Raw genomic sequence first — 13,690 nt, forward strand, 5'->3', positions numbered from 1 at the left:
TAAGTCAAAGTTGTTATTAACATTACTTAGAAATTAGAAGTGTTGTCACACAGAAAAAAAAAAAAAAAAAGATTTGAAATATTTGGTTTTTGGTTTTTTTTTTTTTTCCTTGTTTTTATTCTGCTGATTTAGGTCAACCGTACTCTTGCTTACAAATTTTTGGGCTGTCCGTAGCAAACTTGTATCTGTTTTCTCATAGCTGCACACTACAAAAATAAAGTTTTGGAAGCAGGGATCTGCAGGTGTGAAGATTTAATTGAGAGTTAGCCACATATTTTAAAATAGTTTTTGTTTTCATGAAGGCAAGATTCCTCATGGCCAGCACTTTAGTACAAGGGCTGTTTCATGTGCTCTGTGTGTGTGAGAGAGCTGTGAATACACACAGTAGCTTTGCATTTGGAGCTCTGATCCATGCACTGTGCAGGTTGCCTATTACACACTATGTGTTCATAAAGGATTTTATTTTCTAAATATTTGGCAAAAAGATCTAGTTAGATAATTTGCTGGCAGGAAAAACACAAAGCAATATTCCTCTTCTTCTCTGAGTTCAGTGCAGATAAATACAGACTGCTGGGGCTTCACCCACTGGGCTTCCATTCACATTTTTTAACATGTTAAATATTTCTGGTTAACCAGTGAAAACGGTGAGATGAACATGATTGCTTTTAGATTGCAGCTATAACATCGAGTGAATTTTATAGTAAGAAGCCTTTTTTTTTTTTTTTTCTTTTCCCCTGCCGAGCTGCCCTTGTGGCTGCCAGCCTGACTTTGAGGTCCTCATTATTGTGGGTTTAAATGAAGGATGTTCATCCAGGCAGGGCGGGGGAGGCCAATAGACATCGGTGCCGTTATCTGGTCCTTCTATCAGGCCAAGTGACAGGCTTCTCAGGGAAGAATGCAAAGCTCATGGTGGAGACCTCAGCCTGACACAGAAGGTGACTCCCCTGACTCTAACCTTGAAAGGAAAAAGTTCCCACTTTATTAAAATGAATTTCGAAAGGGCCGCTCTGACAGCTGCATAATTAAATATTGGAGTGTCAGCGATAATTTATTCTGCTCGCATTTGGTGGTCAGAGCCTGCTCACTGTAGGGTCAGCAAGCACAGTGACAGAGCCAAGGATACACTGCATTACGGGGCCCTTTAGCCGTGCCAGTGAAAGGAGAGACTGTAATTTTTATTTAAATAGAGAAAACAAAGCAGCCAGGAGGTGAGCAGGCTGTGAAGTGCTCTCAGTAGCTTCCTGACAAAAATTGTGAGGGAAAACGTCGGAACTTGTGCTGAAACTGCTTTGTCTGGCTCCAGGCACTGCGATTTTTTTCCCAGCCTTGCCTCTTTTGGGATCCAGCTCGCCTGCTAGGACCAGTTCCTGCTTTCTTCTGTAAGATACATGCTAGGAATTAACCCAGCAACAGTCCATGCAATGTGCATCTCCACTCATACACAGCTTTCTGAAAAATGATGTAAATGGCTTTGAACATGTGTGAGACAAGTGGAGATAGGGAGTGCAGAGAGTTCAAATGGATCCCGTTAGCTTTCCAAGTGAAGCACCAGCCATGACTATTCTTTTGAGAGAGCAGTGCCTGCTGGAAATCAACATCTAACAAGCAGTTTTCCCAGAAGAAGTTTAAATAAAATGCCTAAGTGCCCTTATGCCCAGTCAGAAAGCAGGAAAGGTCATGCTGGGAGCAGGGCTTTCAGCTGATGGGCATCTCCTTTGGAGGAGGCTGTTGGGACAAGGCTGTTGCTTTTCAGCTCTTAGATTGCTGATAATTGAAGCTGACATACCAAAAATATACCCTTTTTGCACACACCAGTCTTTCAGCAAAATCACATTGCTCACACAAACAAAATAATTTGCAAAAGCATTTTGTTTTTCTCTTTCTTGCCTCAGCTATGAAACACCTATTTTCCACATTTGCTTTGGAGCCAGCGTGAGTGGATATGTTACTAGAGCTCAGGTTTACTAGTTTTCATCTAAGTATCATGTAGCTTTTACAGAAGAATTTACTAAATTCCTTCAGCACCTTCATAGTTATTGAATGAAAAGCTGAACTCATTTATGAAGGATGAATTCTGGTTTTGTGGCTCAAACACTGGATGCGAACACAGTGTCCTCAGCTCAGTTTTTAAACCACCTTTAAACTGTGAGCCAGGAGGTCTCTCTGTGACTCAGTTCCTCTTCTGTAAAATGGGAATAACTGTGCATTTCATGGGATTGCTGTGAGAATAAATACTTCAGTGTTTATACTCAGTTCTTATCTTGCTGAGCATAAAAGAAAATCCCTACTTGTGTTTCTGCCTTCTTGCTTGAAGAAAGACCATGAAAGCATCTTTGTCTGCTTGATGTCAAGATGCAGACTCTTAAAATGACACTTGAGCATCTTTAATGTAATTCTTTGGACTCCAGATGGGCACATTTCCGTTGCTTAGATCTCTGTACCCACCTATGCTCCTCTGGTTGCATTTGCTGTGTGTTTGTAATGCAGAATGTTCTCTCTCCACATGGCAAAGATGTGTTGGTTGTATGACATTTTTCTCCATTAAGCAGGCATGTTCAAATATGTTCTGAATTTTTTTTTTTTAATTTGATGGTCAGGTGGAGAGGGAGAAGGAGAATTTAATATTCATATTTAGAAGCAGCAAACAAATATCTGTGCTGGCCTAAAAGGACACACATATAGTCATGCCTGGTGTTAGATTTCTGTTTTCCTATTTTTTTGCAAGCCTGGCTTGTCTGGAAATCTCTAATTCTGCCATAGTGGTTGCAGTGCATGCTGCAATTGCACAGAGCTTGTTTTGTAAAACCAGATTTTTAAAATTTTCTCAGATTATTTTAAAATTAATTGCTGCTGTGCAGGGTTTTGCACCAGTACAGTCGAATCCATTTATGGCTGGGTGTCAGAGTGCCCAGCTGAGCCAGCTGTGGGGATTGGGGTGTGACTGGTCCCAGCATGGGGAAGAGCTGCAGCAGGGATGGGGAATCAGCCTGTGAGCCTGATGAACACACTGGGCATATGTCATTGTCAGTCGAGTCAGGCTGGGGACAGGGCTGTGGTTTAAAAATGATAACCAAGCTTCATAAATCAGAATGCTACCACTGCAGTCAAACTTCCCTTGGAAAGTCTTTGAATTTGGGTAGTGCATACTAATAGCTGAGCCTGCACCAGGCGAGGCTGCTGGGGCTGGCTCAGCTCCCTCAAGGATGGAGCTTCCATCGGCAGCAGGGACACGCTGGTGATGACTAAAACAAGCTGTCCCTCCAGAGAGGGAAAATGCAGAGTGATTAGAAGTTGACCTAATATTTTTTGGCTTTCAAGATAAACTTTATGGGCTTGATTATGCAGAAAGTATTTGGCCATGGCAGGGAGCCTGAGCTGAGGGGTGAAGTCCTGGTGTGGCCGGAGTCAGTGGCAAAACTCCCATCAGTTCAGCAGGATGAGGATTTCATCCAAAGTTCACAGTGGGATAATTAGTGTCAGCTCAGTACTAGTAAAACGCAAGTAAATCTGTCCTGCTTTTAGCTTGCAAACTTTTACAAACAGCTCAAGGCTTAGCTGGAGTTGTTTTTATTTTTATTTTACTTACAAACCCTCAACAGCAGAACTTTAAAATGAAAGCCTGTTATTACTTTCATACCATGCTCATTGCTCTGAGAGTGGGAAATTTCCTCTGGATCCACTGACCTTCAAAACAACAGGAGGAATGATATTAAAAACGTGGTGTTAAAGATGGTAACTGTGAATTAACATCCCAAACTCCATTTCAGCAGTGCTGCTCTGAGCTGTGTGTCGCAGGCAGGCGGCTGCTCGGCTCACACAATATCCCAGGGATTTCATTGGGACTGTGCATGTCAACAGTAATCTATCTTCATGCTGCATGATTCAGGATCAGGTCATTAGTTTATACTTAGAATTAAATATTCAGTTTGATTTTAGCTCTGAAATGAGAGCCGAATATATAACACCTGATTTCAGAGAGCCTTGTAGTTCCGCAAGTCTCTAAAATCCATGGACACACAGAAACTGCTTTTACTCCTCTGCCCCTGAAATGATTATAGTTGGAATGTTATTGAGATTACAGTTTTCTTTAGATGTCTTGGATTATTTTCTAAATCCATTTCTAACCTCATTTCTCTGTGGCATTTAAATAAATGAGAAGAAATGAAACATTTTTAATTTCTAAGAGAAAATGCAAAATTATTTCCTAAGCGCCTCCTTTCATCCTCTCAGATTTCCTCAGAAAAAGAATATGATGACATCCTGATAGCTATGAAACCAAAAGAGAGCTGATTTGTACTTTGTAGAGAAATATGGCCTGAAATTACATGTCTAATGTGTGGCAATTTTTAGCTGAATATCTATGCCTGGCTTCCTAGTAAAGCAGACTTTGCGTTGGACACACACAGACTGAACTGAGTAATTTTAATTTAATTGAATCTTTTATGTAGGCATTTTCCTTCTAGGGAACCTTGGCTAGTTATTCGTTTGTGAAACTTGCAATAAAATAGGAAGACAGCTCGTCAGGGATGGAAGGAAGGGGTAATACTTAAATTGTGCTGACTTTGAAGACTGCTTTTGATCCATTCCTCCATTTAAAGACATATATATATATATATATATATATATATATATATATATATGTGTGTGTGTGTGTGTGTGTGTGTGTGTGTGTTTAGTATTTAAAGATTCCTTTCTGTAACTATTTTTCTCAAAACACTTTTTCTGTAGATGCCTGATAGATAATTACATCTCATCCAGGTTACCAGTGGGGACAAGAATGCAAAGTGCAGCATTGAAAATTGTATTTCCTCACCTTTTTTGTGTAATTTGTCTAATTGCTTTGGATGCCTTTTTTTTTTCCCCCTTTAAAGGAAGGCCAAAATATATTTAAATAATCACAGTTAATCTAGTGCAAGAAAGGCAATCACAGCACTTGTGCATTCAGGCCTTTAGCTGAATCAGTTCCTGAACAAATAAAGCCCCATTCTGCGAGGCAAACCTTGACTTTTTAAAGCCTTTCTGGAGTTTTCCACAGGGTGGAAATATGATGAGTTAAAAAGCAACACCAGAACTATGCAGTTGGGTGAGTAGGATAAATCAAGACAGGTTTTGTCTGGAGTTTAATTCAAAGGAAAGCAGAGTGGTGTGAAACTGGAAAGTTTCCATTCTTGAAGTTTTTTGTGAATTGCTTTTAATTTTCCTAATTTCAGAAGAAACCTTTAACAGAAAGTGTCTGCCAGCAGAAAATTACCATATTGAGCAGGGGGGAGCACAGAGTTCATCATCCCTGGGCTGACCCTGCTCTGTTTACTCTGCTGGGGTGGCAGCAGTGGCTGGCCAAGCTCTGCTAGGCAGAGTGTATTACCCTGTCAGGGAGAGGCCAGGCTGCTGGATTCACCCTGAACAAATTACATACCTCACTACATCCCCGAGCAAGGTAGCAGGGTTATAACTCAGTCTAAGCACCATTCACTCTTCTATTACCTTCATAACCAAGGTCATACTAATCAACTCAATTACCAGTCCTCTTGGACATTTTCATAATGTTTTCTGCTAGTTGCTCTCCTGTGAAAATCTCCCGGTCTAAGCAAATTAATGCCATTTTTATAACTATCTGCATTTCAGGTACAGTGATCATCTTTCAAAAGGCTGCTTCATGGCAACAAATACCAGCCAAATGTTAGAACAACAAGGATGGCCAGCTGCATTATCTTGACCTCATTTATTGTGAAAGCTAGTTTAAATATACCTTAAAACAAAGGCCTATGTGTCAGAAATGAAGGATGTAAATTACTGTAGCTTTTAAGAATATTAAAAGCTGGTCACACAAGAGGGCTGAACAAGCAGAGTGGTTTTATGTGTTGTTTAATTTTTGGAAAATCCTTTAAATGTCACATTTTGTGTTTCAAATGCAAAGGTAATCTTTGACTATCTTTCTTTAGAAGTTTTCTCGAAGTTAGTCTATCTCCCTAATTTTTATGTTTCTCTGAATGCTATTATCAAAACTTCTCCCTATACATTATTTTAGTATAAATACTAATGCCTAGATATTTAATTTGGAAATTTTTAATATTTGCTTTTTCACATCTTTTAAAATCTCCACAAAGTGTTATGGCACAGGGAAAAACAATCAGGGGAAACTAATTTCTTGTTAATTTAGATTTCTTCAGGGCTAAATTGTTCCCTAAGGCAGATTTTCCCACTGGAGAAATTAATTTGGTCCCTCTTTGGGACTTTAGTGTTCAGTGGAATAAACCCTGTTTATTCCTCCTAATTCTCTGAGCTATTGAGGCACTCTGGAGTCTTGCCCTTTTGTGATTCCTTTGGGTACGGATATTTCATTTCCCACAGACCCAAGTCTCCTGTAACCCCTCACAAAAAATGTTTTCAGTTGAGTCCAGTTCCTACTAACTTATTTTAAAACAGGCCCAGTGACTTTTCGGGTGGTGTTTGTTATTTCTAGCCATGTCCTTGCCCTCCTCAGAGGCACCTATGATCCTGTGAGCTTCCTTGATGCATCCAGGGGTAAGAAAGAGGGGAAATGTGATCCAGCTGATGGCCCTGACCCTGCACTTGGAAAGGGTCTTGTCCACCCTTGCCAGGCTGAACCCATTTCTGTGTCAAGTGGTTTGGCTATTTCCTGCACCCTCGGAGTTCAAGGCAGCGAGCTAACTTTGCTCTGCTCCATCCTCTCAAAAATTTGTCACCTCTATAAAACAAGACCTGCCTTAAAGATTACAGTGTTTAAAAACCAGCGTTTCTAAGCCCCTACTGAAAGCAGCCCTCCTGCAGAAGCATGAAAAATGGCATCGTTTTTGCAAAAAGGACAAGGTGGGAGAATGCCAGGCAGTTTGTGCAAAGTGGGTACCCTGGCCCAACAGCCAGGAGAATTTTAGCTAATTAATGTTTCAATGTATGTATTATGTCCCATGCACTGAACCATGAAGCCCAGTGGCTCCTGAAATATTAAACTGATATTGTAGCTTGCAAACTGACCTGCAGTAAATATGTTTTTGCTCTGCATTTGTGCTGTTGCTGTCAGCATTTAGCAAGGTGACTGGCTCCAGGAAAATGGAAAACTTCTTCCCTGGAAAGCAGTGTGGAACTAGAGATGTTGTCAAGAAGTGTTTAAAAGATGAACTCCTAGATGCCTGAACTAATCAGGGCTCCTTTTGTACACAGGTAACTTTTATTCACCTGGCTCTGGATGCACAAGGGTTTGCTGGATGCTTCATTGAAGGGGCTAGGCCAGGGTTTACTGGCTGCTTTACTGAAAGTTTTGTATAAAGAAATAACATTAAACCAAGACTTGTTCCGTGCTAGGTCTTGAGATGTGATAATCATATGGACAAAAATAAGGATGTTGCAACCCCCTGATTTACTCTTTCATATATAAATAATGTATTTGTCCCTCTTAAATGGACTCTGTGTTTTGTTGCCTCACTTTTTTTTTGTCTCTGTTCAGCAGCCTCCATGCTTTAATTCAAATGTGAACTTTCATTACTATCTGTGCCCCAAAGGAGGTGTTCACTGTTGTTAATAATGCAGAAGATTTTAATTTATGCTGCATCCAATGTAAAAATCACAGTACCCCTGCTGCTAGGAGCACATTTCCGTCCCCTTGTACAAACTGGTTCTTCTCTGTTTATTACTGCTAATACTCTGCCAGCTTTTCTTAGTATTTTGATAAAGTTGACCAGAAGTCATTTTACCTTTGTATCCATCATACTGATGCATAATTCTCTTTTATTGATCAGTCCTCAATATACGAGTATAATAATTTTGAGTGCAATAAGCAATGTTATGAAGGAATTTTGCTTCTTCATTCTGTTTGTTTGAAGTCTCAACTGTAGGGCCCATTTTCACATTCCTTAAAGAGAGAATTGCTAAAATAAATTCAATCACAGAAGCTTTTAAAATTTGAAATCCCAGGAAGCTAATTTGCATTTCCTTTTAAGACTGCTTCCTGCTTTTTTATGTACATATAGATTTGGACCTCAGATGGGCTTGGCACCTTTCCAACATCAAGATCAGGTGATTTCTTTCTAATTTTTTTTTTTTTTTTTTTTACCCTGCAGAGCATTAAGTTTTTGCAGAGCATTATGGCAGTTAAAAAGACCAAAAAACAACAGTGAAAAAAAGGTTAAAAAGTCTATCACTGTTGCCTTTCAACCCCCCTAGTACACAGCAATCATTTATTAACATGGTACTTTAAAATTTGTGGATGTGTTGTTTTGCTTCACAGTCAGATGATAAAGCCATACAAAAGTACAGTGATATTGTGCAATCTGCCTGTTTTCCAGCAGTAAATGCAGCATTTGGAAATTAAATATTTTTATAATCCATGGATATTATAGTGCAGCAAGCTGCTCATTTGTTCATGGGCTGGCTGGCAAACGTTGCAGTTGTGTGAGATGCAGCATAAAATGCTGGATACAACAACTACACAACTAAATCTACACAGGAGCAGTATGAGCTCTCAATAAATCATTGCTCATCACATCCACTTTATAGCCTTAAAGAGGTGCCAAGTAAAATGGAGACTTTGGTCACATAAATAATGAGAGATCCATGTTTCCTTCTCAAATCTGTATACTCAAACAAAGGCCCAGGTGCAATGTTAATATCAGTCTCTGGTTTGGGTCTCACACTCCCAGTGAGTGGAGTAAAGTCAGTTTGCACAGTGCTTTTTGCTTCCTTTGGTATGATCCACATTAGGCTCTGCATCAAGCTTTTGCACCATGTGCACATTTTCATTTTTAAAGGAAGTGTCGAGGCCTGTGAGCTGGTGCAGAGCAGGAGGGGATAAGGGAATAATGATGCAGGTTTTAATAAAGAAATCCTTCCCATGAGGAAGGAGAGGTGAGGACTGTGGTCTTAATAAAAGAAAAAAAAAATCTGCCAGCATCAAGAAAATAAAAAAAATAAATTTGAAGTTCAACATGTGTGCTTGAGATGCTTCCAAAGAGAAGTGTTTACAACCTTTGAAGAAAATGGGGATTTTTGGTATTTTCTAAAGGTTCTTGGAGTAAAAAAAAGGGGGTTCCATTTAGTGGGATTCCCTGGAGTTGCTCTGTGGGACAGGAATGTAAAACAGCAAGTTCCTGCGTAGTGTCATAGCCCAAAGTTTGAATAGGATAAACTTCAATACCAGCAGCCAGGCAAAGGATCTATCCTGCACGTGATTCACAGTTATTTTTTAAAAGTATCTATGACAGGATGCTGATAAATATCTGTATAATTAATGAGTCATGGTTCATGTTAGCCAGATCTTTAGTGATATTTTCGCTTCATAGATATTCAAGTACTGGTGGGAAAAGAGCTGATGATTGTCAGGTTTGGGTACACTTTCCATTTGCTTCGCTGCTCTAAATCATTAGTCAAGTAGTATTTATAAACCCATGCTCAGTAATTATAGTACTTTTCTTGAGATGGAACTTTCATCTGATACTCCCCAAGTCAGGGCACTCTCCTGACTCTGTGTTTTGTCATTTCTCACTCTCACTGAAGGCAAGGCAAAAGGGCTTGGATGATATAAAACCTGTAGCACTGAGTTACCAATATCTCCATGTGTGAGCCTTACCCAGCTCAGAGAAAATTCCTGTGGTGGATTCACATATGTGATGCCATAACAGTAAATCACGCTGTGGCTACATTAGACAGGAGGAATTATTTTAAGGATTTAAGAATTTTTAATCTCAACCCATTTTTCCTTTCAATAGCAAGTAGTGGTAGCTGGTATCCATGTCAGTACCTAAGCTGGGGTAGCTGCTGTGTGTGACAGCTACTGATGCTTCTTTTTCTGCCTTCACCCAAAGGAAAATAAAGTACCTGTAACAAAAACCAGTGGTTGCTCTGCCATTTCAGAAAATATGTTTCCTTCTCCTCTTCCACAACTAGACAAGCAACATCTCTGTGCTGTGGTGATAGGCTTCACTAAACCTGTACCTGACTCAGGACTCTGTAGGAGAGCAAAGAAATGCACATTTTAATAACTTTTTGACCTTCTTGTTCCCTATGCCCTTTTCTTTTCCTTTTTATTTTCACTCTTAATGCATTTTCACAGTATTTTTATGCAAGAAGTGTAGACAGTTGTGACAGGTTGATAACCCCACACTGAAATTTTGGGTGCTGTAGATGATCTGCAACTGGTCACTTTGACTCTGTTTCCCTTGTTTTAAGATCTAAAAAAATTTCTTCTGCAGATGTGGCATTTTAGTTGCAGTTTACCTTTCTGCCCTGTGGTTTCAGGTGGAGCCTTGCACAGGAGCTGTCTTCTGACACTGCCTGTTTGGCAAGGGAAAAAAAGGAGAGGTTCTGAATGATGCTTCTCACATGCAGCATCTGCCTTTGGCACTCCTGGCCACGTGGGGCTGGTCTGGATTGAACCCCTCCACAACTGTTGTTTGCTGTGTAGATCAGATTTTTTAGGTGACACGTTATCAGTTATGCATGAAGTGATGGATTCCTGCTTAATTCTGGTGGCTCCCAGCAGCAGAGTCCCTTGGTGCCCTTCATTTGCCTCAACGAGGGGAGTCACTGCGGTCATATGCAAATCTTGCCATAATTACCCACGACTTTCTTCCTTCCACACTGACTGGCTGCTCCAGGTCTGCCAGGAAACTTCCCCCATGAGCTTATCCCTGACCCAGGAGTGTTTTCTTTGCTCTCCAGAATTAGCACTGATTTTTGTTCTCAAGCAGCTCTAAGCCCTGGTTTGGTCTGGCAGCACAAAATCTTCTTCACTTTGCAAACTACAGACCTGCCCAGCTGGTTCTCTGGAGCTGATAATTTTATTTTCAAGAATAGAAGTCTAGAGAATCTCAGTTTTTGGCCACCAGGACAATGGCACATCTCTAGCCAAAGCAGAGGAGTTAATTTGTGATGGGGTAACCTTTATGTCTTGACGAAGGGGTGAGTGTGTGAGGTTTGTGTCAGACTGGGAATGTGCCTGCAAATAGACATTTCTGATGGGTAATAAAGTTACTTGAATGTACACTCACCCAAACTGGACACCATAAGTCAAAAGTTATGCTGTTTTAATGAGAGCTTTGTAATTAGGTTGTTCATTTGCTGGGTGAAATTGTCATTAGTAAAGGAAGGTTTTATTAATTCACCTTCTTATATAAAGAATATAATGAATCACTAATATTCTTATAGATACAGACCATGATTATTTCTGCTTCCTGCCTTGCAAACATCTTGTTTCAAATTAGGTTTATCTGCTGTCTGAAACTAAATACAATGAATAGATGTATAATAAAATCTTTTAATTGTCTTAGCATATGTTGCTTTTATTAGGTGAGAATAATTGCATTCATGGGATCACCTACAAAGTCCTTTAGAATATAAAAATTGAAATGGCTTCACACTGAGTGCACAAGTCCTTCTGAGCCGTGCCATTTTCCCCTTCACTGCCTCTTGTCCCCCTTTCGCTGTAAAGTTCACATTGAAGTGTGACAAGAGACACTTGACAACTGACACATGCTGGATCTTATCAGCAGTGAGTGCAGTCATGGGCCCTGACTGAAGAGCGATTGTCATTTCTACACCATTTATTCCTCTCCTAGCCTCATTGCTTGCTTCCTTTCTGAGGAAATTTTTCCTGTTAAAGTACTGTACTTGTCGTTCTTTTTTGGTGCATGTCTGTGGGGGTTTTTTTCTTTTTTTTTTTCCCCTCACGAAAGGATTTTGTTATGCATTCATCCCATAGGCAAGCCTCTAACAGACTTCCTCTAACCTCTTAGTGTCAGGACTGCTCTAAGCTGATTCAGGCTAATAAAAGCAACCCAACAAAGCTTTGATGGTGTCATTACATCTTCCTTAAATCCCCTTCCTTGCTAACATCCAATAATTCTATTACCTCTAATCAATTCACAGGCTATTTTATTTGAAAGGAAGAGAAATCAACTTCAAACCATGCTGGTGCAGTTTGCCCAGCATTCACAGAAGGTGATGATGTTTCTGCCATGGCTTCAATTGACTCTTTAAGTGAGTTCTGGGCTATTGAGCAGTCCGAACTTTTATCTGTGCTCTGCCAGCCCAAGCCAACAACAGCAGAAAATAGACTGTTGTTGCCTCTTGGAAGGCCTTCCACTTCTGCATAGCATTGTGTGTCATTTCTGTAGTTTAGAAAGCATGAGGAATAGATAATCTGAAAGTATTGAGGCTAAAACAAGGAGTTTGCAGGAGTTTGATCATTTTATTTTAAACCGATTGTCCCTGCAATGCTTTGTATTGGAGCTCCCTTATTTTTCCTTTTCTGAGGAAGAATTTTCCCCCTATTGTTTTAACTTACTAGAGCTTTCACTCGTGCTCAATCCCACCAGGGTGATTGCTGGGTTTTATCATTAATACTGCAGAGATGTCTGAGCAAGCTCTAAGGCTATGTTCATGCATCGTTGTCTGACGGGGGCTGTGTCTGCCAAAAATCTTATTGCCCCCGGCTCACGTCAAGTGGCGCGTCACGATTGCTCTGACAGAGCTGCTGCCACCACTGCCCTAACACAGCTCTGGCAAAATAAGCTGGGTATATTCAGCAGCTTAAATAATAGGTCTCTGCTAAGGCAGCCTCCAACTGAATCATCTGAGTGATTAGTGGTACTTGCTGGCAGGCAGGGGGTGATGAGCAGCAAGATGTGGGGCAGAGGTTCTAACATCTTGGACTGACGTGGAAGGAGCCAGTGAAGGACTTTAGAACACACTCTACATAATCAAACTTGGCTCCCCAAAGAAATTTCAGCCACATCATCTACCTACAGAAATGTATCCTTCCTAGCTGGTAATTATTCCTGGTTCTGTGGTAGCATGAAACAGAAATGTGCATTAGGCACAAGTTGCCCCAGGAGCTGGACACTGAGCAGATGGCTGACACCCAGGCCCTTACCCCTAACTAGGGTGAAGTTAGGAGAATACACTGTCTATAACTTGCTGCTGAGAAGAGTCTACATGTTCAGGGCTAGATAAATTTCATCTGGGTTAAGGCTTTGCCTTGTTTCTAATAGACCTTTAAGAGTCTGTTGCTATTGTCCCTTTTCTTAATGAAAAACATGCATCATCTCATCACGCATTGGTTTCCTCCTTTATCTCTTCTGCTATACAAAAGGCAGTGTGGTGGGCATCCTGTTTTCTCCCACGCTGTCGTAGTTGTTGCTTTCAGAATAAGTTGGGTTTAAGCTCTGAACTGAGGAGGAATTCATTGCTGTCCTCGTGTTGGTTAACAGTTACTCACACAGAGCCCCTGGGATGACTCAGCTGAGCGTGGGCGGCAAACCAACACAAGTCAGGATTGCCTGTGCTCTGTGCCCAACATCTATTCTGCTCGTTAAACCATGGCCTGGATTGTTTGGAAACACGAGGACCTTGTTTTCTACCTTGTGTGTTCACATCCCAAGAACAAAGCACATCTTTTCTGTAAACATCTGTCAATCAGATAAAAATTACAGAAGCTTCTCAGAGCACGGCTTGGCGATGCTGCTTGTAATTTCAGTTGTCACGCGCAGTACACCTTGTACAGCAGGATTTCATTGCTCTCAATAGCCAAGGGAGATTTCTGAGCCTACGTGACATGTAAATGACACTGGTGTCACTGCACATAAGCCTGTGGTTGCGCTCGTGTCTGTTCCCACGTGTGCTACCTCCAAACCCGCACGTCGCAGGCTCCCCCAGCCTGTCCGGGGCCGTGGCCGTG

At 40.8% G+C, this 13,690-nt stretch overlaps 1 protein-coding gene across 2 annotated transcripts in view; it reads left to right on the forward strand.

Moving 5' to 3' along the window:
• WWOX (WW domain containing oxidoreductase) overlaps window positions 1–13,690 on the forward strand; it is a 477,013-nt gene that overhangs the window by 440,283 nt on the left and 23,040 nt on the right. Inside the window, exon 9 of one of the 2 annotated variants that reach the window (XM_041400543.1) lies at window positions 5,626–5,653. The exons of the other annotated variant lie outside the window; for it this stretch is intronic. Within the exon in view, the coding sequence (XP_041256477.1) occupies window positions 5,626–5,634 (9 nt within the window). The 3' untranslated portion in view covers window positions 5,635–5,653. Of the gene's footprint in view, window positions 1–5,625; window positions 5,654–13,690 lie in introns of those variants that run through there. 2 annotated transcript variants of the gene reach the window in all.

Source organism: Onychostruthus taczanowskii, unplaced genomic scaffold, assembly GCF_017590055.1.
Source record: "Onychostruthus taczanowskii isolate IOZ18803 unplaced genomic scaffold, ASM1759005v1 scaffold18, whole genome shotgun sequence".
Classification (NCBI taxonomy): domain Eukaryota; kingdom Metazoa; phylum Chordata; class Aves; order Passeriformes; family Passeridae; genus Onychostruthus; species Onychostruthus taczanowskii.